This window comes from Lolium rigidum, chromosome 7 (genome assembly GCF_022539505.1).
Source record: "Lolium rigidum isolate FL_2022 chromosome 7, APGP_CSIRO_Lrig_0.1, whole genome shotgun sequence".
Taxonomy (NCBI): Eukaryota; Viridiplantae; Streptophyta; class Magnoliopsida; order Poales; family Poaceae; genus Lolium; species Lolium rigidum.
The window spans coordinates 156,771,838-156,794,451 of NC_061514.1; the positions used below are offsets into that span (position 1 = coordinate 156,771,838).

Consider the following 22,614-nt stretch of genomic DNA (forward strand, 5'->3'; position numbering starts at 1 on the left):
AAATTCGACGGCCCCGCTGATGATACGAGCAAGCTCTTTTGAACTGAATCGACCCCATGGACGGTTTGTTGCTTTGTTAGATACTGTCTGTCTGTAGACATGTACTAGTATCAGGAATTGCCAGGCACACATGGAAGTTGGGCAATCAGAATTATCGACATGTAGTATATCAGATGTTACAGCGTTAGCAGCACAGCCTTCCACCATTTTATACTGTTAGCAAGTGTAAGATCTGAAACCAAATCCACCGATGAGAACCACTCTCCAGTCTCCACAGCTTCACTACATCTAGAAGCAATGTGTGTACGTGGAGCAGGGGTGTGACGCCACCTCATCGAATAATTGAGTGACCGGAACTCTGGTCTTGCCCACTGTCACGGGCGGGCCTCCTTTTGGTTTGCAATGCGTGAACCGTCCTGCCGAAAGCCCCAAAAAACGTGATCATGGTAGAAGTTCTGGTTCCCTGTCAATCTGTCATGGTGCTGTAATACCAGAGGAGTCCATAGGAGGATCCCTTTGGTTTCAGTCAGATCATGTGTACCAACACATAATGTACATGTATAGTTTTTTCAGTGTACTTGTATCTTTGTACGCATTAGAGTGGTGGGTGTAGTGCGGGTGGTGATAACCCCCAAGTGCGGGGATAGTTGCATCACCTCTCAATGTGAAAGTATGGGGTATCTAACCACACGAGCAAGAAGGATATAGAACCGCAGGAGCAAGAAGGTAAATCAATATATTCCCTCAAACTAGAGTGTCACAATTCTAGTTATATATGCACGAAACTATTTTGAACATACAAATGGTGAATTGTCGTTTTCAAGTTTTAAAGCAACAAGTAATAGTTGTGAGGATGTCAAAAGATATCCCAATCCTCTATATTGCAAGAGGACACAGACAAAGGTTTTACTCTTATGTTAATATAATGAACCTAGCTTCATGGGTTCACTTAATATTTCTCTCTCAATAATGGTGGTGGTCATATTATAGATAATAAAGTACGCATAACTTTCATGCTTTTATGGTAATATTTGTATGGGCAATATCTCCTAAAACATGAAGCTGAGAAGGAAAATACCGAAAAGGTGCTTTCATGTATGCTAATTCTATCACTTGGACCCAAGCAGATGTTCGCATTTATCCCTAAATGCGCGTATACCAAAAGGTGCTAAAAGTTATTGTTGTCACAGAGCAGTATCGTTTCTGTCATTCGGCTACACCCTCCAACACCGTACACATCTACTTACATCATACTTTTTTTTATATAAAAACACTCATACAATAATACATGCAAAGATTTATTTGTCATGGGCATCCTGCACCCCTCTCATTTGCCTACACTTTGCGCTGTCAAACAACTCATGATATGGGCAAACAAGGCATTACCACACTTGTGACTCAGTAATCTTAACCAATGCAATAAACAATCATAATGTGATTCTAGAGTAGGACAAGCTATAAAAGTTCCAACACTATGGTGAATACTGTGCATAACATGTATCATCTCACACCACAATAACCACCATATGAATTACATCTATAGAATGGTAATCATTTTGGGCAGCTCGTAAGGATTACTATAATGACAACACATAGATAGATTGGATCAAGCTAGCGCGACAAACTAAAGTCCAGGGGTGGACTAGTCCCCTCTCATGGTGGAGAGTGACGTGGAGGCATGGGTGAAGGAGGGGGCTGCTAGAGGCGATTTCAGCAGTGGTTCCCTCTCCAATCTTCCTCTGGTGGCTAACTTTTGTCTCTCTGTTTCGTGTTTTTTTTATCTTCGCCCCTACCTGTCGCGAAATAAAATCCTAGGAGGTATTTATAAATGGTTTTAGGTCAATATGAAGGTAGTGGCATGAAGTTTGACACAAAATGAGCCACGAGGCTCGAGATCACTTCCATGGCGCAGCAGAGGGCATTCTTTCTTGGTTTTAGCCAGTCCCCTGCGGAGTTCATGAATGCGTTAATAGCATCCTAGCGTAAAGATTTGAAGCTTGTTACTGGCGAAGCGAATAGGAATATTGAACGGGAAAGAGGTGCGTATGACTTATACAACCAACCATGGTAAGCTTAAGGAATGCCCTTTGCTTCTACTTGGTGCATTTACTGCTTGAATTTGTTATCTATCATTTGTACATATGCTAAACTGGAAAAGTGTAGTTCTACGGATATAAATGTTGCTGAAAGGTTAGCTTTGTATGATGCACCAATGTGGTTGTCATTAGTCCACCACTTGAACGAGGAAGCTGTGGAGAGGACGTGAGAAAGTGGGCCTTTTTTTTAGATTCTCAGGGAGACATTCTCCCCGATTTCATTTATAGCATAAACGAAACCAGTGTTCAGACATCAAATTAAGACTTAAACACCACGTTTCAAAAAGCCACTTCTTTTGAAACAAACAGACCACAAGTTTTAACCAAACCTACTCATCGCCACCCCTCCAGGGCAAACTGAACCAGCTGCAGCCCAGCGCCATCAAAAGCACACCAAGAACCTAAGTTTTGATCAGCTAAAACAAAACCACCACCTCTACGATTACACCAGCATGATCAACAAAAGCAGCATTAGAATCTATCCCTATTACACACCATACTGCTGAAACTGAAACACCACATCACGACATGGACCGAGCCATCCTCCTCTGGGTGTTCCTTCAGGTAAGCCAGCGAAGCCCTCCCTCCATGAGCAAGCTTGGAGGCAGGAGCCCAGGAGGAGATCCACTCGAAGTTGGTGCACTTCAGCTCGATGCTAGTTCCAGTGGTGCTTTGATCCTTTTCGACAGGAGCTCCATGAAGGAGTCCACTTCCCTCCATGACTGGTCCTTGAAGGGAACTTTTCAATTTCTCAGATATGATAAAATCACTCTCTACACCTGTTTCAAATCCAACCAAGTAAGTCTATTGAACACTAAACTATTCCTAGAATTCCAAATCTCCCACAAAATAGCAGAAGAGATGAAATTGAATTGTAAGAACTTTTTATTACAAAGCCATCTACTAGCTATATCTAAGTACTTTTCTACCTTATGATTAAACAAATTTTCAACCAAAGCCCCCACTTTCCTAGAGACTATGCAATCAAAAAAGATATGATGCACACTCTCAAACTCTTTGCAGAAAGAGCATTCCATTGGTTTTGGAATACCTCTACATCTCAAATTATCCCTAGTCATAATTTTATTTTGTGATAACAGCCAGAGGAAAACCTGTATCCTGGGAGGGATCTTTAAATCCAAACAACAGGCAAAAAAATAGGAGTCACTCCCCTAAAATCAACTAAAGCATACATAGATTTTGAGGAATATACCCCATTTGTTTCATAAGCCTAGATAAGCTGGTCTTCATCAGCACTAAAAACTATAGTTTCAGCAATAACTAGGAGTTCCTGCCATTGTGCCATCATATCATCAGAGAAAGTTCTTCTAAAATCACACCTCAAATTTGTTCCATCCCACACCTCAGTAACAGTCTTAGTTTGTTGATTAGAGATGAAATAAATATCCCAAAATTGAGTAGCTAAATTAGTGTTACCAAACCAAATATCTTCCCAAATTAAATCTAACACTCCTACCATTCCCTATTTTTCATTTGTAACCAAACCTCACTGCTTCTACTGCACCCATTACTCCCTTCCAAAAAGGTTGATGGATGTGCATCATGATAGTAAAGAATGTTTGGATCCCTAGTATTATATTTGTTGTCTATTACTTTTCTCCACAGAGTCCCTTCCCCTTGTATATATCTCTTAATCCAAGACCCTAGTAGACAGAGGTTTAAATCCCGCAAATTTGGAATACCCATACCACCAAACTCTTTTCTCATACACACAGAAGGACAATTAGCCAAGTGAATTTTATTGTTTCCTTATTCATCATTCCACAAACAGTTAGCTAATTGTCTATTAATCAACTTCAAAGCCCATTTGGGGAATTTAAAGAAAGATAACAAATAAATTAGAATACTGGCTAAGAATGACCTAACTAGCTCTCTTTTGGCTGCAGAGGAAAGCAGTTTACCTCTCCAACCAGCTAATCTACTTAGGAGAGAATCAATCAAAGGTTGCAGATCTTTCCTTTTTAGTTTATCATAATGCAGAGGGATTCCTAGGTATCTAATTGGGAAAGATCCAAACACACATCCGAAAGTCTCCAAAAAAGGAGAGCACTCTTCTACCTCTACATTAATAGGTATCAACTCACTCTTATGATAGTTAATTCTCATGTGAGAGATTTTCTCAAAACAAGTTAAAATCCACTTCATGTTAGTTGCAATTCTATTACTCCCTCCGATTCATATTAATTGACTTCAATATGGATGTATCTAGAACTAAAATGTGTCTAGATACATCCACATTAGAGTCAATTAATATGGACCGGAGGGAGTACTTTTTCAAGGAAAAGCAGAGTGTCATCAGCATACTGAAGACAGACTACTCCTCCATGGACAAAATCAGGACAAAGACCCCTAATAAGCCCCTCACTACCATCCTTGAACAACATCTTAGAGAACACATCTACTACAAAATTGAATAGACCATGGGATAGAGGATCCCCTTGTCTTAAACCTTTTCCAGTGAGAAAGAAATCACTCTCTACTTCATTAATTTTAACACCAACAGAACCACCTGTGGTAAGTTGTTTAATAAGCCTAATCCAAAAAAGACTAAAGCCTCTAAGATGCAAGATCTCATACAAAAAATCCAGATTAACCCTATCATAAGATTTTTCATAATCAATTTTGAAAACAAAACATTCCATTTTTCTCCTATGCACCTCATGCACAATTTCATGTGCAGTAACTACACTCTCTAGAATATATCTTCCTTTAATAAAGGCAGACTGATTCTGAGAAATAAATCTCCCTATGATCTTAGCTAACCTATTTGTCAAAACTTTACAGAAAATCTTAAAACTGCAATTAAGCAAGCTAATAGGCCTAAACTTCTTCATAGTTGTGGCATCACTTTCCTTGGGTATCAAAGTAATCATACCAAAATTTAATCTAAAAATATCTAACTTGTCTTCAAACCAAGCATAAAAAAGATTCATTAAGTCTTGAGCAATAATATCCCAGTATCTCTAGTAGAAGAAAAAAGACAAACCATCTGGCCCAGGTGGCCCATCACCATAGGAACCAAAAACAACCTCTTTTACTTCCTCTAAAGTAAATCTACTCCCTAACATGTCATTTTCTTCTAGAGTTACTTTTTCTTCAGGTAGAAAGAAATCATCTAATAGCCTAATATCATATCTATCTTCAGCACCAAACAAATCTTTGTAATAAGTTTTGGCTATCTCCAACATCTCTTTTGTTTCAGTTACAGGGCCCTCAGAACCATCTAACACAGGAATCATTTTCTTTCTCCTCATTTGATTAGCTAAAGCATGAAAATAAGCAGTGTTTCTATCTCCTTCACAAATATGTTTATCTCGAGAGCTTATTTCTTCAATAAGCCAAAAGGAACTCAGTTCAGCAAAGATCTGTTTAAACCTCTCAACCTCACCAGCTAGGAGCTCCTAACTTTCAGCTTTAATATCTAGTGTGTCATATTCTTCCATAAGAGATTTTTTTTCTTTTTCCTCATATCAGCATCTATATTTGCACTCCACCCTTTTGGAGAGCTCCTAAAACACCTCACTTTAGCTTGCCAGACATCAAGTGGGTTACTGCTATGTACTTGGATAGACCAAGTCTTTACCACAACATCCAAAAAATCTACTCTAGTACTCCACCATTTTTCAAATTTAAAACTACTCTTCCTAGGTACAACAACCTCTCTAGAGTCCCAGATTATAGGAGTATGATCACTCCCTAACCTGAGCAAAGCCTTTGCATTTCCTAAAGGAATAAAGCTTCAAAACTAGTATTACAAAAAATCCTATCAATCCTACTCATGATCATATTGCTTTGATTATTACTCCAGGTAAAAGATCTACCCGCTAAACCAATTTCCGCTAAAGCCCACATATCTACCCAAGCATTGAATTTATCAGCCCATTTAAAATCTATAATACCATTACTTTTATCACTTTGGGACCTGACCAGATTAAAATCTCCACCAATCATGGCAGGTCCATCCCAACTTAAAAAAGTGGGCCTTTTGTATTTGAACGTGGAAGTGGAGGGAAATTCAAAGAGATGTCTTGGTCCCTTTCATTGGTACCTGAAGGATTAGGACAACTGTTATGTCTCTTGGCCCATCCTATACTGTTTCTTTCTATTCTGTCATACATTTGTTCAGTTTTGGCTCATAAGGGTGTGGTAGAACATATTTTGTCCACTTGTGCTATTCTATGCTTTGATTGAGCTGTGAGGCTTGTCAGTTTGCATGAGTAGCGTTCAGCATAGTTACTTTTCTTCAAAATCTTGGATTGCTCCCATTCTTGCATAACCACATGCATACAAACTAGAATTGCTTTTTTTTACAGCATAATTTTTTTTCCTAATTATTATCGTATAATAATAAAATCTGTTGCTATTTGCATTTTCGCTTTGTATGTTTCTCCTCTGGCTGATTGTCAGCTGTGAAATTGCAGTCTGAATTCATGGGACCCTGCGAGCAGTAGTAACAGGAAAGATCAAATTACCCATCGTTTGCTCCCTGCTCTGCTTGGAGCCTGAGATGCAGAATCGTTGCCCCCATCTCTGGAACTGAGCGTTCTGTTAACCGGTCTCTTTGCTACTGCTAGTCGCTACCTTTGCTCTGTTGCTGAGGGGAGGAGAGGCGAAGCCACTGCGATAGTAGCCTGGACTGCTTGCACAAGGTGTCGCTGGCGTCCTCGTTGGAAATTTTACAAGATGCAGAGGGAGAACAAATACCAGTCAACTTGGGGTGGGGGGCAAATGCCGATGATAGGAGCAGGCTCTTTTGAACTGATGAATTATCTCCGTGGACGGTTTGTTGGGTACTGTCTGTCTGTAGCCATGTACCAGTATCAGAAATTGTGGCTGGCGCTTACTCCATTTCATCTGGAGTTGGGCCATCAGAATTGAATTGTGCTCAGAATTGTCTGACATTACGTATATCACATGGTAGCAGTACAGTGTTTAGGAGTATGATACTGTTAGCAAGTGCAAGATCTGAAACCAGATCCACTCAAGAAAACCACTACACACGGCTTCACTACATCCAGAAGCAATATGGGGAGCAGAGGTGTGACGCCAGCTCATCGAATAATTGAGCGTTCTTATCCAGTTTCACGGGCGGGGCCGTATACGCAATGCGTGAACCGACGTCCCAAAAGCCCCAAAACGTGATCAAGGTAGAGCAGGTAATCCATGATCGTTATCACACGGCTGCGCCTTCTTTTCACCGTCTGAATAACATGTGACCCGACAAAGAAAAAGAAAACACACAAGCCAAACAGAAGTTTGTTTGAACAAAAACATCAGGGGCCACTCTAGCCCGGCCCCTGATACGAAATCAAATTATATAGTACAAAAATGTTTTTTGCTATTTTTTTCATGTGAACAAGAATTAGCTTAAGACTCAACCAACTCCTTAGCCATTGAGTACCGACGTCGAGGTTCATGACGATAGTTAGTTGCGCAACGGTTGTAACTACCAGGATATTTGTTTTCCGGTTGCAGCATGGCTGCAGTTAAATTCTTTCGGTTCAAACTGAGATTTTCTAATTATACAATGGTTTCGCAAAAAAAAAAATTACACAATGGTTGCAACAGCTATTTGTCCGCAAGGTGACTCTGAATTCACAATCAAAGGTGCATTCCAAAGATCACACAGGTTGAAGATTCTGAAAGATAATACCGAGAACGTTAGAAACAAATTCACCATTGAGGGTGTGTTTCCAGCTATCCCGGCTGACGGTTTGTACAAAATGACTGTATACTTGCAGGTTTGGAAGCTTCTGGTCAGGAGAGGAGACCGTCAAGCGGTGGAGCTGGTGATTCGCAGGATTCGAGCTCTTCATGCTTCTATCAGAGATAGTGTCTAGTGCTCCCCTCTGGGGCAGCGTGGTGTCATGTGGTGTTCGGTATCACTAGGCGGTAGGCTTTGGCGTTGGGGCATCGCCTCTTCTGCTGGTGTGCTAGGTCGACCACCTTGTATCTTGTGGAGTTCAGGTCCTGTACCTTGTGCTGGTGGTTGGGTGGAGCTTCCCTCCATCGTGTCTTGTCCTATTCGAGTCGTGTATACTGTATGAATGCTGCCGTTGGGGCTTTATTAATTTAAAGTCGGGCTCTGCTCGAGCTTTATGTTTAGTGGGATGGAGATGGAGGTGGAGATGGAAGATGATCAAGAAGTTTTGGGAAGATTCATCCGTGCCATCTCCGATCTAGTAGGAGTAGATTCGATGTACACTTGGTCAGGAAACTGAAAGCAACATCATACGGAAGTGCTGTATGTATTTGACAAGCGTGAATTGTGACTTCCCTTGATGGCATGCAAAGGCTGATAGCAATGTTGAGGAGATAAACCATAAACGATTTGCAACTGTTAGTTATAATGAGCACCACACGAGGTACTTGCACTCTGCCCACAAGAAGCCGATTCGATCAAAGTTCAGTGAGGGAGGAGGGGATCGGTGGCGCGCGCATAAATGAGAAATCGACAGCGACACGATCAAAGTGTGTAGATGTAAGTTACATAGGCAACTTACTCTTTGTACAAACATGTCATGATCAATCTCGATACTCTTCCTGGCAAGTGTAAAATTGTTGCTAAAAATTATGCAAAGAACATGCGAGTTGCTCCAAATAGAGATGCCTAGGGCCGTAGCTAGGGGTCGGTCCTAGCTAGGGGAAGCTCTAGGTAGTAGAAGTCGGCAAGTTGGACTTTAGGGGAGGGAGAGTGTGAGCTCCAAATTGCAGTAGTAGCTGTGCACGGTGGTGGATCAATCAAGCAGCGAGTGAAGAAGGAAGCCGGCAAAGTGGTGCCATTTGCTTCCCTCTTCCGCCCTTCTCCTCCTCTATCCCTCCGCCCAAATTCTTTGCTTTGGGATCTCTTCACTACTGTTACCGCGGCCAATCCCCCTCCCTGATCAAACCACCCGAGCTTCCCACCCCAGGTTAACCCGCCGCCGGATCGAACCCTAGCCAGCCCCCGCCGGCCATGTCGGCGCCTCCGCCGCCGCCGGACGAGGCCGTCCCCGTGCCCGGCGCCGTCGCCGTCATCGGCAACGACAAGGTGCTCGCCGCGGCGCAGCACATCGTCAAGTCCCTCGCCACCTCCAAGAACGCCGCCGACGACATGATCCGCATCCTCTCCGGCTTCGACCACCGCCTCTCCACCATCACCTCCGACCTCTTCCCCTCGCCCTCCCCTTCCCACTCCCACTCCCACTCCCAATCCCCCTCCCGCTCCCCCTCCGACCCCGACACCGACGCCGACCCGTCCTCCCTGGCCGCCTTCGACGCCGCCGAGCAGCTCATCCACCTCTGGGACACCACCCCGGAGGCGCTGGTCTTCGAGGCGCCCGAGGACGACGCGGCGCACTACCTCGCGGCCGTCGACGCGGCCGTCGACCACCTCGCGTCCGGCGGCCCCGCCGCCGCCTCGGGCCGGGCGGGCGTCGCCGTGCAGCTGGCCATGGCGCGGCTCGAGGACGAGCTGCGCCACCTCATGCTGCGCCACGCGGTGCCGCTCGACGCCAGCGGGCTCTACTGCTCGCTGCGCCGCCTCTCGCTCGAGTCCATGGACGACCTCGACGCCTCCTCCGAGTTCGACCCGGCCACCCCGCACAGCGGCGGGGGCCCCGACACCGCCCGCAGCGCCAGCATCAGCGTCAACCCCTTCGACGACCACCTCTTCGACCTCGTCCGCCCCGACGCCGTCGACGAGCTGCGCGCCATCGCCGACCGCATGGCCCGCGCCGGCTACGCCAGCGAGCTCGTGCAGGTCTACTGCGGCATCCGCCGCGACCTGCTCGACGAGTGCCTCTCCGTCCTCGGCGTCGAGCGCCTCAGCATCGACGAGGTCCAGCGCGTCGAGTGGAGGCACCTCAACGACAAGATGAAGAAGTGGGTGCACGGTGTCAAGACCGTCGTCCGCTCCCTGCTCACCGGCGAGCGCAGGCTCTGCGACCAGGTGCTCGCCGTCTCCGACGAGCTGCGAGACGAGTGCTTCGTCGAGTCCACCAAGGTCTGCATTATGCAGATCCTCAACTTCGGGGATGCCGTGGCTGTCTGCCCCCGGTCGCCCGAGAAGGTCTCCCGGATTCTCGACATGTACGAGGCGCTTGCCGAGGTGATTCCTGAGCTGAAAGAACTATTCTTTGGGACTCCTGGCGATGACGTGATCTATGACTTGGAGGGGGTCCTTGGGAGGCTCGGCGATGCAGTGAAGGGTAACCTCCTTGAGTTTGGGAAGGTTCTGCAGCAGGAGTCGTCGAAACGGCCAATGATGGCTGGCGAGATCCACCCAATCACACGCTATGTGATGAACTATCTTAGGCTGCTGGTCGTTTACAGTGATACCCTTGACAAACTCCTGGATGACGATGCTGCTGGAGATATTGATGCTTCACATGGAGATGAGGATGAGGAGTATCTGCAGAGCTTAACCCCGCTTGGGCGTCGTCTGGTGAAGCTCATGTCTTATTTGGAGGCTAATCTGGAGGAAAAATCTAAACTTTACGAGGACGGCGCGCTGCAGTGTATATTTTCCATGAACAATACGCTTTATATCGTCCAGAAGGTGAAGGATTCCGAGCTTGGGAGGATTTTGGGTGATCAATGGACGAGGAGGCGCCGCGGGAAGATTCGCCAAAATTCAAAGAGCTACCTTAGGATATCATGGACAAAGGTTTTGTCCTATCTCAAGGATGATGGACATAGCGGAGGGAGTGGAAACAGTCTTGGGAATTCCACCTCGAGGATCAAAGAGAAATTTAAGAACTTCAACTTTTCCTTTGATGAGACTTACAGGACTCAAACACTTTGGAAGGTACCGGATCCTCAACTCCGCGAGGAACTCAAGATATCGATATCGGAAAATGTGATTCCAGCATATCGGGCTTTTGTGGGGAGATATGGTAGTCTAGTGGATAATGGAAGGAGCTCAGGGAAATACATAAAGTACACTGCTGAGGACTTGGAGAATCAACTGTCTGATCTATTCGAAGGGTCACTAGGTTCTGCCAACCACTCCAGGAGACGGTAGTAGCTTCATTTGATGGAATTTGGTTACAGGTATGTCTAGTTACAAGGTTCAGCGTATTGCTGAACAGGTGGAGTTATCGCATCGCATGTATTGAACTGGTGCTTGTTCCCTGTTATGGTGCTGTACTACCAGAGGAGTCCACAGGAGGATCCTTTGGTCCCAGTCAGATTATGTGTACCAAGAAATAATGTACATGTAATTATTTTTTTCAGTGTACTCATATCTTTGACACTTTAGTGTACAAGATCTAGGATATGGCACTATGTAGAGGCCCACATCTTGGAATAGATTGAATATGTTACATGTGTTTACAATTGGAGTAATATATTACATAAGATGTGGAAAGAAAGCATGTTTGGACCCACAAACCAAAAGGAACAGAGTTTCTCACTTGCAAGCTTAGAGAAAATGAAATGACACAAGCAGATCTTGTGAAATCCTTGAAACTACATATCGCAAAATGGACCATAGTGCAGAATCTGATTGATCTTGATGCTCAAGAAAATAAATATCAATAATTGGGATGCCTGCACAAAAATCTTGATATTACACTCACACATGTCACCTTAGAATGAATGCTTATCTTTTCTCTAGTATGAACTAAACACATTTTTATTGTTAGTCTGAAATAAAAGGCTGAAATAAAAGGCTGTTTAATCAGACATTACTGTAAGCTATTGTTACAAGATAATAATGATATCAGGCAATACTAATTTCAAATTGTGTTCCAACATTTGTATCAGTGCTGTATTGAGCTAAGTTTCCAATTGGAAATGAATAATTATTCCTTACTACTGCTAGGACTTTTCTTGGTATTGGCAATGTTTGCCAACATAATTTTGGCTTAATCGCATACCTCATGATTTATTGGAACTATTATATTGCTCATATACTTAGTAAACTGAATTTAAGAATGATGTGTATCTATCATTCTTTGGATCAGAACCAATGCATATCTATCATGGCAAGACATATCTAAATACAGTATAACTAATTTTACTCTTCGGTGTGTTACTATTCATCATCATTGTTATGCTGGAGAAGGCAGATGCAATTGGCAGTTTACAAAGTGGATTTGTTTTGGTGGCATTATTCGGATTTCCGTGGGATAGAGGGATGATAATAAGCACTTGTGGATTTCAAGAATTCAGGATAGAGTTTAAGACATTGTTGAAATCTTCCAGTGCTTCTCCATCGTTCCAAAATTATGAAAAAGTAACAGTTAGTACTCACTGCATTTCAAAATGTAAGGTAGGCGCATGGAAATAATGAGTTTTGACTCTCTCAGCTCTTTTCGTTATTTATGATTAAACACACTACTCGCTGTGGTCCTGTAAAAGCTGTAGTTTTGGACAAGAAATCAAGAATAGGGCTGAACTTGCAATTTTTGACAGATAAATACCCTAAGAATATTTGGATCTGGTACTCGAAATTATATTTGTGAAAGTATCTTGGTAAGTAATTTCACAATAAACACTTCTTTAGATTTATTCAATATACCTATTATCTCCCCTATTCCCAAGTCAATACAAATAGGGATACCATGATCATTTCCCTCTACTATTGATGGCTTCCTTAATCCCTGTGCAATACGAAAATACACCTTATAAAGTAAAAAAAGGAGGGAATAGTTACTTATATGAGGCGAATTCTGGAGTTCTGGCAGATTTGACAGAAAAGCACAAGTAGTTAGCCTTCTCTTTGAAAACATAGTTTATTAAGTTTATATAATAGTAGTTTTATAACGTGAGGCTTCGGTGTAAAAGCATGGAGACATGTCTTTCTGGAAGAACTAGTTTGATAATAGCTTTCCTTTTATTGAAGTCCACCAGATCAAGTGTTTTAATTGATTGTTACTCAATTTTGGTGCCTCCCTTGTTTGATATAGCTGGAGCAGCTTCTTAAACTACCTAAGCACGGAGGGAGCATTGTGCGGTCAGGTCAGCTTGGTTCACCTGATGTTGCAGTTTTGGTATCCTTGTTTGTACTTCTCATTAAATTGATACTTCTTAGCGGCCCTGTATGATCATTTGAGGACATGGTTTTGCAGGTTTGCTTTGTGGAATTGTAGAAAAATGAATATACAGCCAAAGCATGTGTCGAGACTCCAGGCCTCATTCGTCAATAGGAAGCATTCTGAAGGATGGCACACTATAAGTGGCAACTAATTTCAAGAACTATACATATCTCCACTCTGGTGAGCTGTTCTACTTGAACTGTTTTTAAGTATGCAGTACTGGCAGAAATCTGGCATTAATTTTCATCATTGCGCTGCTTGTTTCCTGCAACATCTTTTTTTATGCGACAAACAAAAAATAATGTCATGTCTGCATTCAAGAGCGATTTTCTTTTATTTGCACTGTTTCCATATCAATCAGTCAGTTTCTTTTCTTTATTGTTGTATCGTATGCTATAACTTAAAATATTTTGCACAGTTCAAGATATGAAACAGGATAAGCACTGCATAGAACTTTAATTGTACCGCTCCACAAGAATTCCCAATGTTCTGAAGAGTCACTCGATGCCCTGTTACCACCATGATTTTGGTAATACTTGTTAAGCCGGGTACTGAAGCCAGCTAGGAAGCCATGTACTTATGTAGGTGCGGGCATACTATTACTTAGTTTTATTTTTTGCAATGAAAACTGCAAGGAAAGCCAAATTCGCATCCATGAGAAATCAAATGGTGATATTTTTATTTTTTTTGAGAGATCAAATGGTGAGGTTGTGCATTCACTCCCTAAACAAGTGAGCTAGGGTTAATTACAGCTACATAATTTTAGTTGCTTACATGAGAATTAGTGACAGAGGACTATGCATTCCAGGTCCGGATATTTGCTCTGTTAGAAAAAAAGGTCTGCATCAACTTCATATTGTTAAGTTTCTGTTATTTTACTATGTGCCGAAAATCTATTTAATACTCTGTTTTGGGTTACTAAAAGACTAGTTGGCATCTTTGCGAAGTGGGGCTGATAGATGCTGTTTTTGTAAGTTGCAACAGACATGACAGTTTCAGTACAGAAACGGTTTTCCTTTTAATGGTGCATTTAGTTCTTTGCCCACCTGGGCTATAGTTTAGCTAGCCCATCTGATCCTTGACGTGCTTGCATTGGCTAGCTATTTGGTTTGTTTAGCTGCGACGGCGGTTAGAAACTAGTTAGGACCCACTCTTATGTCACATGCAAAGCCCAAGGAGTTTGATTTGTTCTTTGTGGACAGTTGCGTACTTTGTGCAGCTTTGCTGTCAGAGGAGAGCAAATTTAGCTCTTCTTTTTGGGGAGAATTTCCTAGCCCAAAATGGTGGCTTTGCCAAAGATCTGAAACGCTGCCTTAGTTTGCTTATGTTGAAACGTGCAATTTGCACCCTGCTAGGTCTCCGTCTTGGGTCTATGCGGCACTCAGGCACCCTGCTCCCACCCATCTAGCGCCTAGAGCAATCTAAAACACTGAGAGTCATCCAACGGTTCATCTGACAGCTTCAAAGCTATCCTGTCCAGGTATCTTATTTCTCTTCACTGGAAAATATGCTTATTTTTGTTTCTGTTGTCTTTTGTGTCTTAGTGTTGCTTAAATAGTGAAATATAGAATTGATGAACATAGTTTTGGAGGCTTAACTAGTGAAATAGTGCAGTGCAGAGTACAGTGAAGTTGCAATTGCATTGTTTTACCTGCATGCCACTCTGTTTAAAAATATTTTTAGTTGCTTTGATTGGTACTAGAACATGATTGTCTACTTTGTGTCAATCCCATGCAGAGCCTTCAAGCTATCAAACAGATATAGATTTCACTTTTCGTTTGCCTTTGTCAGGTGGCTCAGGGACTCAGGGTGCGTCATTTCTTGAAGGGAGTGGATGGAGATGCTGTGTTTATCTTCCCTTTCTTCATGTTGTATCCGTTGATCTCTTCCTTGTGGGTTAGGTACTCGTACATGACATCTAGCTGGAGATTCTCGATTTTTTAGTGTAGCAGTTGTACCCTGGTGGGCTCACTGTAATCATGTTTCTGAGAACCGGTGATGACTGGGCATAGTGGCATTTAAAAGGCTGTAACCACCTAGTGAACTCGAATTAGTGCCATTGGGTTTTAGAGGAAGCCTCCATCTGGTAAACTGTAATTTTACACTGACGCTCTGGGCATCCGTTCTATCTTCCGTACCAAACTCATTATGTTGTTGTCACTTGTCACTGTTGCTCAAGGAGTGGTCTTAAGCTAACTGCTATCATCTACACCTTGGACCTTTTCCAGTGCTCTCTTGCTTGGTGCCCACTCGTCGTTCAGGAAGCCTCTTCATGGATGGGCCGTCGGACGGTACACACCTTCATATGGTGGAAGATGAACATGGAATGTCGGAATGAACCATGACACATAACTTACAGCTGGACTCTACCAACTCATCACGTATGCGTGAGATCACCCAAGAAGAAGCCAAGACCAAGAATGTCTCAACAGAAGAGTCTAGCTTAAATGCCCAAATACTGAAGGATGACAGCGTTCCGAAGTTGTGCAACTGTCATCAGGGAATTAAGAAGAGGCGTCAATCTCATTGCAAAACTCAGATGATTCTCAAATTATTTAACTGCACACTGTCACCCATTAGTTCTCCTGGTGGACAATTGTCTGTCAACCCAAGGAGATCGCGGAAGGAACTACACATGAAACAACCACAGCTCGAGAAAAAAGGAGTGAAGGGAGCCAAAGATAATGTACATTTTCAAAGAGCGCAGCGTCGCGTCATACGGTGCTGTTTGCGGGTAGAGGAACAACGCCGTCAAAGAAGTCCCCGAAGTAGTGGCGTGGCTCGTGCACCAGCTTGGAGATTATGTCCCTCAGTGTTATCACCCCTTCGGCGTTCCCCTTGTCGTCGACCACGTAGATCCGGTGGATCTTCACCGAGTCCAGCTTCAGTATGATGTCCTTAATTGCGTCGTCCCTCTTGCATGTGATGACGTCATGCAGGAAGGGGGAAGCCTCCTGTTGCTCCTGGAGATGATGCCGGACCGCGGTAAGGAAATCCTTCGCCGCGATCGTCCTGTGGATGCATCTAAAGTCATACAACTGGGCACTTATGTAGCAACAATATAAGGTGCAGTGGTGTTACTGGTAAGTACATATACAATGCATCAAAGGTTTATAGATAGCTTGATGTATGATGGGCAAGTGCAAAATTAGACCAGATTTGAATACGTAATCAGAGATAACAAAACCTAACAAGAAGCATGCATTGAGAGTTACAAACCTGTATTGTTTGTATATCTTGGGGGCAGCCAGAAGATATTGAACATCTCTGATGCTAATGTTACCAATTGCTTTTGTTCCGCTTGTGTCCATAACTGGCAGACCACCAACACCTTTCTCCCTCATCAGTTGGAAGGCTTTTAGGACTGGCTGATCTTCATTTACCTACAAAGGGGAGAAGCCGGTTATATATAAAAGAGAGCAACATGAAGGCGACTTTGAGTTTCCCTTTTGTTTAGCTGCAGGTAAAACATTATACGCTCGAGTTTTTTGTTGTTCAGTTGCACATTAACCCGTTTACAGATGTTTCTTTTGGATAACTGTTGAGCAACATAATTCTAATGCATTTTGTCTTCCATATATACAGACTAATGTGCCAAACAGTTATAGGAATGAGACCGCACAGTGGGAGGTACCTTAACCAGTTTGTATGGCTTCATCAGAGGAAGACCCAGATCACAGAGTTTCTTAGTTCCCCAGCTTTCAAACCAAGGAAGTCCAGCACACTCTGCGAGCATGTGCACAACTGAAGATTGTGTAATGATATTCTCAATGTGATCTCCCCCCATATCTACCACTGGGAGGCTCTTCATCCTGTACTTGGATAGAAGAAGCAGCATGGTGAGGAATGTGTCAGATGTCTGTAAGGCAAGAAACGGTGCCCATCGGAAGCTTCCTGAGATGTCGCCAACCTAAAAGCATCAGCAACTGTGTCATGAACGATTGCTAACTAGATGAGGGGTAAGCATTTGACTGTGGCAAGAAGGATTCACCTTTGTGTTCTTATAGAACTCAGAGGAAGTAAGAGTTTCAAAAAAGCTTCCACCAACTGATGCTGCTTCATCTGATTCTGAATCAGTGGTGGTTTCTACCCTGCCAGACGACGTTCTTCTGAATGTGAAAGAGCCCAACCTAGCTGCTAGATTGGCTACAGGTGATCCAACTGCAGAACCAGCTGTCCCATTAGGTGAAGCGTCCGTCTGCCGCAGAGGAGAAAAAGCAATTGTTGTCATACATGTACGAGTGTGAAAATAATCAGTTCCACAATTAACATAACAAACAAAGTTTACAATTTTCTGCTATTGTTGCGCATTATTTTGTTTTAAACTATCTACCTCTCTAATTATTCAAAATACTTTTGTTCACTTAGGTCAGCATTTCGGTGATCCGGGAGATGCACTTTGACAAGAGTAGAATGGTAAGCTGTTGTGAGTGACTCGATGGACGGTCCAGTGATACGATGCTTAATTGAGATTCATTTATCGTGCATTAAATCTAGTTCACTCAAATGCTGCACTGTATGTAAATGGTGCTAAAGAGCATTGAGCAATGTATTTGAATATGTTAGCAATCACGAATATGCTATCAAACATGGCTTAAGAGAAAGAGAGCTCTGATCAGAGATGTGGTCACCTTCATAATAAGTCAAAATGAACCGTGCTCTTAGAATATAAGAATTGAAACCGGAGCTTCCAAAGTTACCCTCTACACAAACAAAAATCAACGTTTCCACCAACAAGAGACTAATCATGTTACTTTAGACCCACCATTGTGATTTTCCATGAAAAATGTATTCATTTGATTTATATGAGGAGAATGTGGATCAAAGCTGCAGCGTATCAACATGTTTTCACTAATGACACATGGATTTATGGTGATCGAATTTGTATAGCTATATTAAAAATTATCCAACAGGAAGAGAGGGGAGATTAACCTGGTGAAGCAACCACATCGCAATACCAGCAAATTCCACAATACCAATGTATTTGTCTATCCAACTAGCATCCTCTGGTGCATCGACATTTCTTATGGGTGCACTCAAAATTTTGTTTTTAGATAATGTTTCAACAGTATCAGCAAGGCTGGCATCGGAAGGTATCTCGATTACTGCATCAAGAAACATCATGGTAGACATTTAGAATTCACACTGCTTATCAGATAATATGAGGTAAAAGAGTACAAGTTCTGTATATTTTATTGTTTACAGCCATGAATTTCAGTTAGTAGAAAAGCATGGTATCAGCTATTCCTTTTTGGAAAATGGTATCGGCTATTAAAGACAATGAGATATCCCATTACTGTAATCACATTTCAGTATTCAATAGCGTCCAACTGTATGGTACTCCCTCCGATTCATATTAATTGTCTCTAATATAGATGTATATAGACACATTTTAGTACTAGATACATCCATACTATTGACAAGTAATATGAATCGGAGGGAGTATTATTATTCAATCACTTCAAAATAGTATGCTGGCACATAAATCAACCTGTATTATAAGGTTAAAAATTCAAGAGTTCTATTCAACCTCCTATCCTGAGGGGTCCTCTGTACAGAGCTCGGTGCACCTTATCTTTGGGGGCTCCCTGGGCGCCCCCCATCCTGGCCCAAAACATAATTGTGTGCTAACCCATCTTAATTTGGTGTTAAACTGAAGAAAAGATCAGGGTGTTTGTGTGCGATGATTGTATCCTAATCATTGCTATTGCTGATCGATGCTAATCGTTTCCTACCAGTCTTATCCTACTTGCAACTACTAATTATGATGTTGATTGGTCTTTTGGATGTGGGTTGGTACCATTAGCATACCAAATGTGCACTATTGTGTCGCAAATACGTTGTTGCTTATTCAAGATACATATATACTTCCTGCAATATGCATCACTCGGGCCAAGAATGAGTTTAGCCACATAGCTAGAACAGAACAGTTTGAGAGAATTCAGGATGGAATTGGCAAAGTTCAGTTCAGTTTTTATGATCTGACCCTATCATTAGCAACTCACTTAGTCTATCAAGTGGCCAAGTAGGAGTTGCTCATGTTAGCATCACTGATTTTAAAACACCTCATCACTAAGGAGTGATTTCAATTTAAAAACATGTATATCCATCAAGTTGGGCAAAAAGTTGATGCCACCAAAAGCTACACCTCTTTTATACAGGCTCCTTCTTTATCAGCACACATCATACACACTGGTGGACGCCCCAGAAACACACTCACACAATGTACAATAATTTCACTATAAATATCTACAAAAAAAAAGCTAAAAATAGTTTTTTAGTTTGTTTAGCAAACTGGCTGAACTTGAGGATTCATTTGTCTGGAGAAGGTCACAATGGGACACCTCAGCGATCCAGAAGATACTATATATACAGGAGTAGTAGTCATGACACTGGGTGGAGACATTAATATGTTAGCAATGTATAAGCTGATATCCACGTCAGTCAGTCAGTCACATAATTGATGACATGAAGCAAAGAGAGTCGAGAACGTCTCTTGTTTGTCTGGTCTAAGACTAGGAGGGGATGAAAGGGACCTTTCAACTAGAGCAGGCACTAGCCTGAACAGTTGAATGCATTGGGATTTCGGAAACCTCGGCTGCATTTTGACCGGTAAACACACGCATCGGGACTGATATCAGAGAAAGAGTATATCACATTATTTCGAGAATCAACTTGGAACTTGGAAGTGAGCTATTTTTTGGTCCATAAGGGCATCTCCAACCGCGCGACCCAAACCGCGCCCGCGCGTCCGTTTGGGTCGAGCCGGACAAAAACGCGGCCCAGCGCGGGGACGCACCGCAAAAGCGGACGGCCGCGGCGTCCGGAACGACGCAAACCCGGCCCAAATCTGGGCCAGGTTTGCGTGGCCGCGGATGGCACGCGCCGTCCGCTCGCGTCCGAGCGCTGGTCGCCTTATCTCCCTTGGGCCCACCTGTCGGTGACCAGGGAGTCTATTAAATGGGGACTCGGAGGGATCCGGCCCTCCACTCCGGTCCCCGCTCCACTCCCGCAGCGAAACCGCCGCCATGGCCCCGAAGCGGGTTTTCGCCGGAGCCAACGACGACGAGGCGAGCAGCAGCCGCCGTCGTCCGCCGGCGGTGCGACCGTCGTGCGGAAACCGAGGCGGCCTCCACATCGGAGAGGCCGCCCGCGGCGGCGCGGCATTGCCGCAACCGCCGCCGCCCAAGCCCGAGTCCTCGGAGGAGGACCCGGACCTCCGCGCCGCCCTCGTCGTCTCGGCGGCGGAGGAGGAGGCGCAATGGCCGCAACTCCATGCGGCCATTCGCACCTCCGAAATGGAGGAGGCGGCGCGGCGGGAGGCGGAGGGCTGGGAGCCTACGCCCGGTGCGCGACGGGAGGAGGAGGAGGAGGCGGCGCGGCGGGAGGAGGCCGGGCGCCGCGCCGACGACCGGCGGCGCCGCCGGGAGGAGAGGGTGCCGCCGGCCGGAGGAGGCGGCGCCGAGGAGGCCGGGCGGCGCCGGCCGGCGGAGAGGCAGCAGCGCCTCCGGGCGGCGCGGGTGGCTCCGGACCCCCACTCGCCGTGGGAGGAGGCCCCGCGGTCTCCCCGGCCGGAGGCGGGGAGGAGCGGCGCGGCGGCGGAGAGGCCGGTCCCGGCGCGGTCGAGCCACAACAGTGCCTCGCCGCCCGGGGACCTCGACGACGTCGCCGACGACGCCCACAGGGGCTAGGCGACGCACCGGCGGCCACCGCGCCGCCGACCAAACCCTAGAGGGTTTGGTCTTTTCTGTTTATATTTTAGTTTAATTTTAAAAGCCCATATAGGGGCTTCTTTTGTTAGTTTTTTTTGCCCAAAATAGGGCTATGTACTAAATTTGCCCAAAATAGGGCATATGTTTAATCAAATATCGTTTAAATTTGCCTCTTCTTTGTTTTCGTTTTTCTCCGGTTTATGCGATGCGTCCGCGCGTTGGGCGCAGCACGCGACCCAAACGGACACGCGGACGCGAGGCGCTGTCCGCGTGTCCGGGCGGCGACCCAAACGGCCCAAAACGGACGGCCCAGCGCGTCCGTTTGGGTCGCCCGGTTGGAGATGCCCTAAAAGGCATGTTCACTACAATGGCGCGCCACAAGAGCACACAACAACGTGTTGATGAATGATGACGATGCCTCCGTCGGTTCACAGGGTAGGTACGACTGTACGAGCAGAAGCAAGCTGGTCGCAGTTTCATCCAATCAGAGCACGCACGGCACAACAAAAGACGAGCATGATCGGCACGAACGACGACGGTTGGCATCCAGAGAATTACTCCCAGGCCAAGGAAATTTCAGGAACCTCTCACACTTACATTCGAACGAACGCGCACACAAATGCTACAGTACTGTTCTTGTGTCAAGATGCAAGATTCAGGAAACAGCAAGGAGAGGAAGCAAGCAAGGATTGATTTTACCTTGCGAGGGGTGGGCCCGCGGGAAGGATGCGACTGGGATGTCCTCGAAGCAGGAGTTGAGCTTCTCGGAGGGCGAGAGCTGCGGCTGCGCAATCTCCCACAGGTCCTCCACCCGGTGCCCGATCGCCGCCTCCGGGCTCCGCGGGCTGTCCGTCTCCATCACCTCTCTCCTCTGCGCCTCCTCCAAACTCCTCAACTCCTCACCCTGCTAGGCCACCTCCCCTCCCCACCAACACCTGGATTCCTCCCAACAACTCTCTAGCTCTAGCTTAGCAATCTTTCCTCTTGTGCTCGCAGTCACAGGTTGCTGCTGCCTACGCGCGGGAAATCCTGGAGATAAACTCTGAGCTAAGTAAAAATTGGTGTAGTATTGCTGAGTCGGAGGATGGGAATCCGCGGCTACTAATAATGCTGGACTCCGCAGTCAGTGTAGTGTGCCTTTGTTCTTATCATCTGTGTCACTGTCAACGCGAGAAGGGGGGACGAACTGACGACTAAGGCACGCGCCCTGACAGGTGGTACCGAGAGCAAGACTGGGCCCGCATGTCACTGACACCGGTAGAGATCCAGCGTGTGCACGAGTTTGTTTTCTGGCCAAGAAGATTAAAACCGCTGCGGCCATCGCGAACCCGGGTTGACGTGGCGGGGCCACTGGTTTCCTCCCTTCCTATCGGTTTCGAGCTGGCTAGCGGAATAAGTGGGCTCCGTTTTGAATTTTTAAACATATCTCGAAGGTTCGGATGCGCTACGTCGGGGAACCAGGGCCACCTCTGCCTCCGCGTCTTTCCTCGATCAAGTCTGTATCGTGTCCACGTGCAATGACGATTAGAAGCTCCAGTTTGATTTGCAAACAAGATGGAAATAGTTGCGGCAATGATGTGCCAATCTTTCCTGCTACTGGATTTTGTACGCACGTATGAGTGTGTGGTTGTGTTATGGATCGTGCATTTATTCCTCGAAATTTACGTTCGTCTGGAAAGACTCATTTCTCTCTCATTTTTTGTTTATCTGAATCTTAAAGCCATACAGATGGTGGTAGAAAGACCCTCATCCATGTGTGCCCTC

The 22,614-nt window shown here is 44.8% G+C and overlaps 2 protein-coding genes and 1 long non-coding RNA gene across 4 annotated transcripts; 2 read left to right on the forward strand and 1 right to left on the reverse strand.

The window, feature by feature from the left end:
- The first annotated feature begins 9,072 nt into the window (after positions 1-9,072).
- On the forward strand, positions 9,073-11,432 carry LOC124670644 (exocyst complex component EXO70A1-like). Its single transcript, XM_047207117.1, has one exon. It carries the CDS (start codon positions 9,073-9,075, stop codon positions 11,119-11,121), a length of 2,049 nt encoding a protein of 682 aa, XP_047063073.1. The 3' UTR covers positions 11,122-11,432.
- Positions 11,433-11,678: 246 nt separating this feature from the next.
- On the forward strand, positions 11,679-15,266 carry LOC124670647. Its single transcript, XR_006992615.1, has 2 exons — positions 11,679-13,318; positions 14,930-15,266. It is a non-coding gene; the product is annotated as an uncharacterized LOC124670647 (long non-coding RNA).
- LOC124670645 (SNF1-related protein kinase regulatory subunit gamma-1) lies at positions 14,765-21,927 on the reverse strand. Of its 2 annotated transcripts, XM_047207119.1 has the most exons (7): positions 21,550-21,927; positions 18,071-18,243; positions 17,130-17,336; positions 16,773-17,048; positions 16,358-16,521; positions 15,829-16,150; positions 14,765-15,628 (listed from the first exon to the last, which is right to left on the reverse strand). In XM_047207119.1, exons 1-6 carry the CDS (start codon positions 21,707-21,709, stop codon positions 15,853-15,855), a joined length of 1,278 nt encoding a protein of 425 aa, XP_047063075.1. In that variant the 5' UTR covers positions 21,710-21,927; the 3' UTR covers positions 14,765-15,628; positions 15,829-15,852. The 2 variants fall into 2 exon arrangements, with proteins under 2 accessions (XP_047063075.1, XP_047063074.1); XM_047207118.1 differs by lacking the exon at positions 14,765-15,628 and having other exon boundaries at positions 15,643-16,150.
- Positions 21,928-22,614: the final 687 nt, after the last annotated feature.

Coding starts and splice junctions, on each gene's coding strand:
- LOC124670644 (XM_047207117.1), top strand. CDS start 9,073: ATGTCGGCGCCTCCGCCGCCGCCGGACGAGGCCGTCCCCGTGCCCGGC.
- LOC124670645 (XM_047207119.1), bottom strand. CDS start 21,709: ATGGAGACGGACAGCCCGCGGAGCCCGGAGGCGGCGATCGGGCACCGG. Junction 18,244..21,549: donor GCGGGCCCACCCCTCGCAAG/GTAAAATCAATC, acceptor TTCTTGATGCAG/TAATCGAGATACCTTCCGAT. Junction 16,522..16,772: donor AGCCATACAAACTGGTTAAG/GTACCTCCCACT, acceptor TCCCCTTTGTAG/GTAAATGAAGATCAGCCAGT.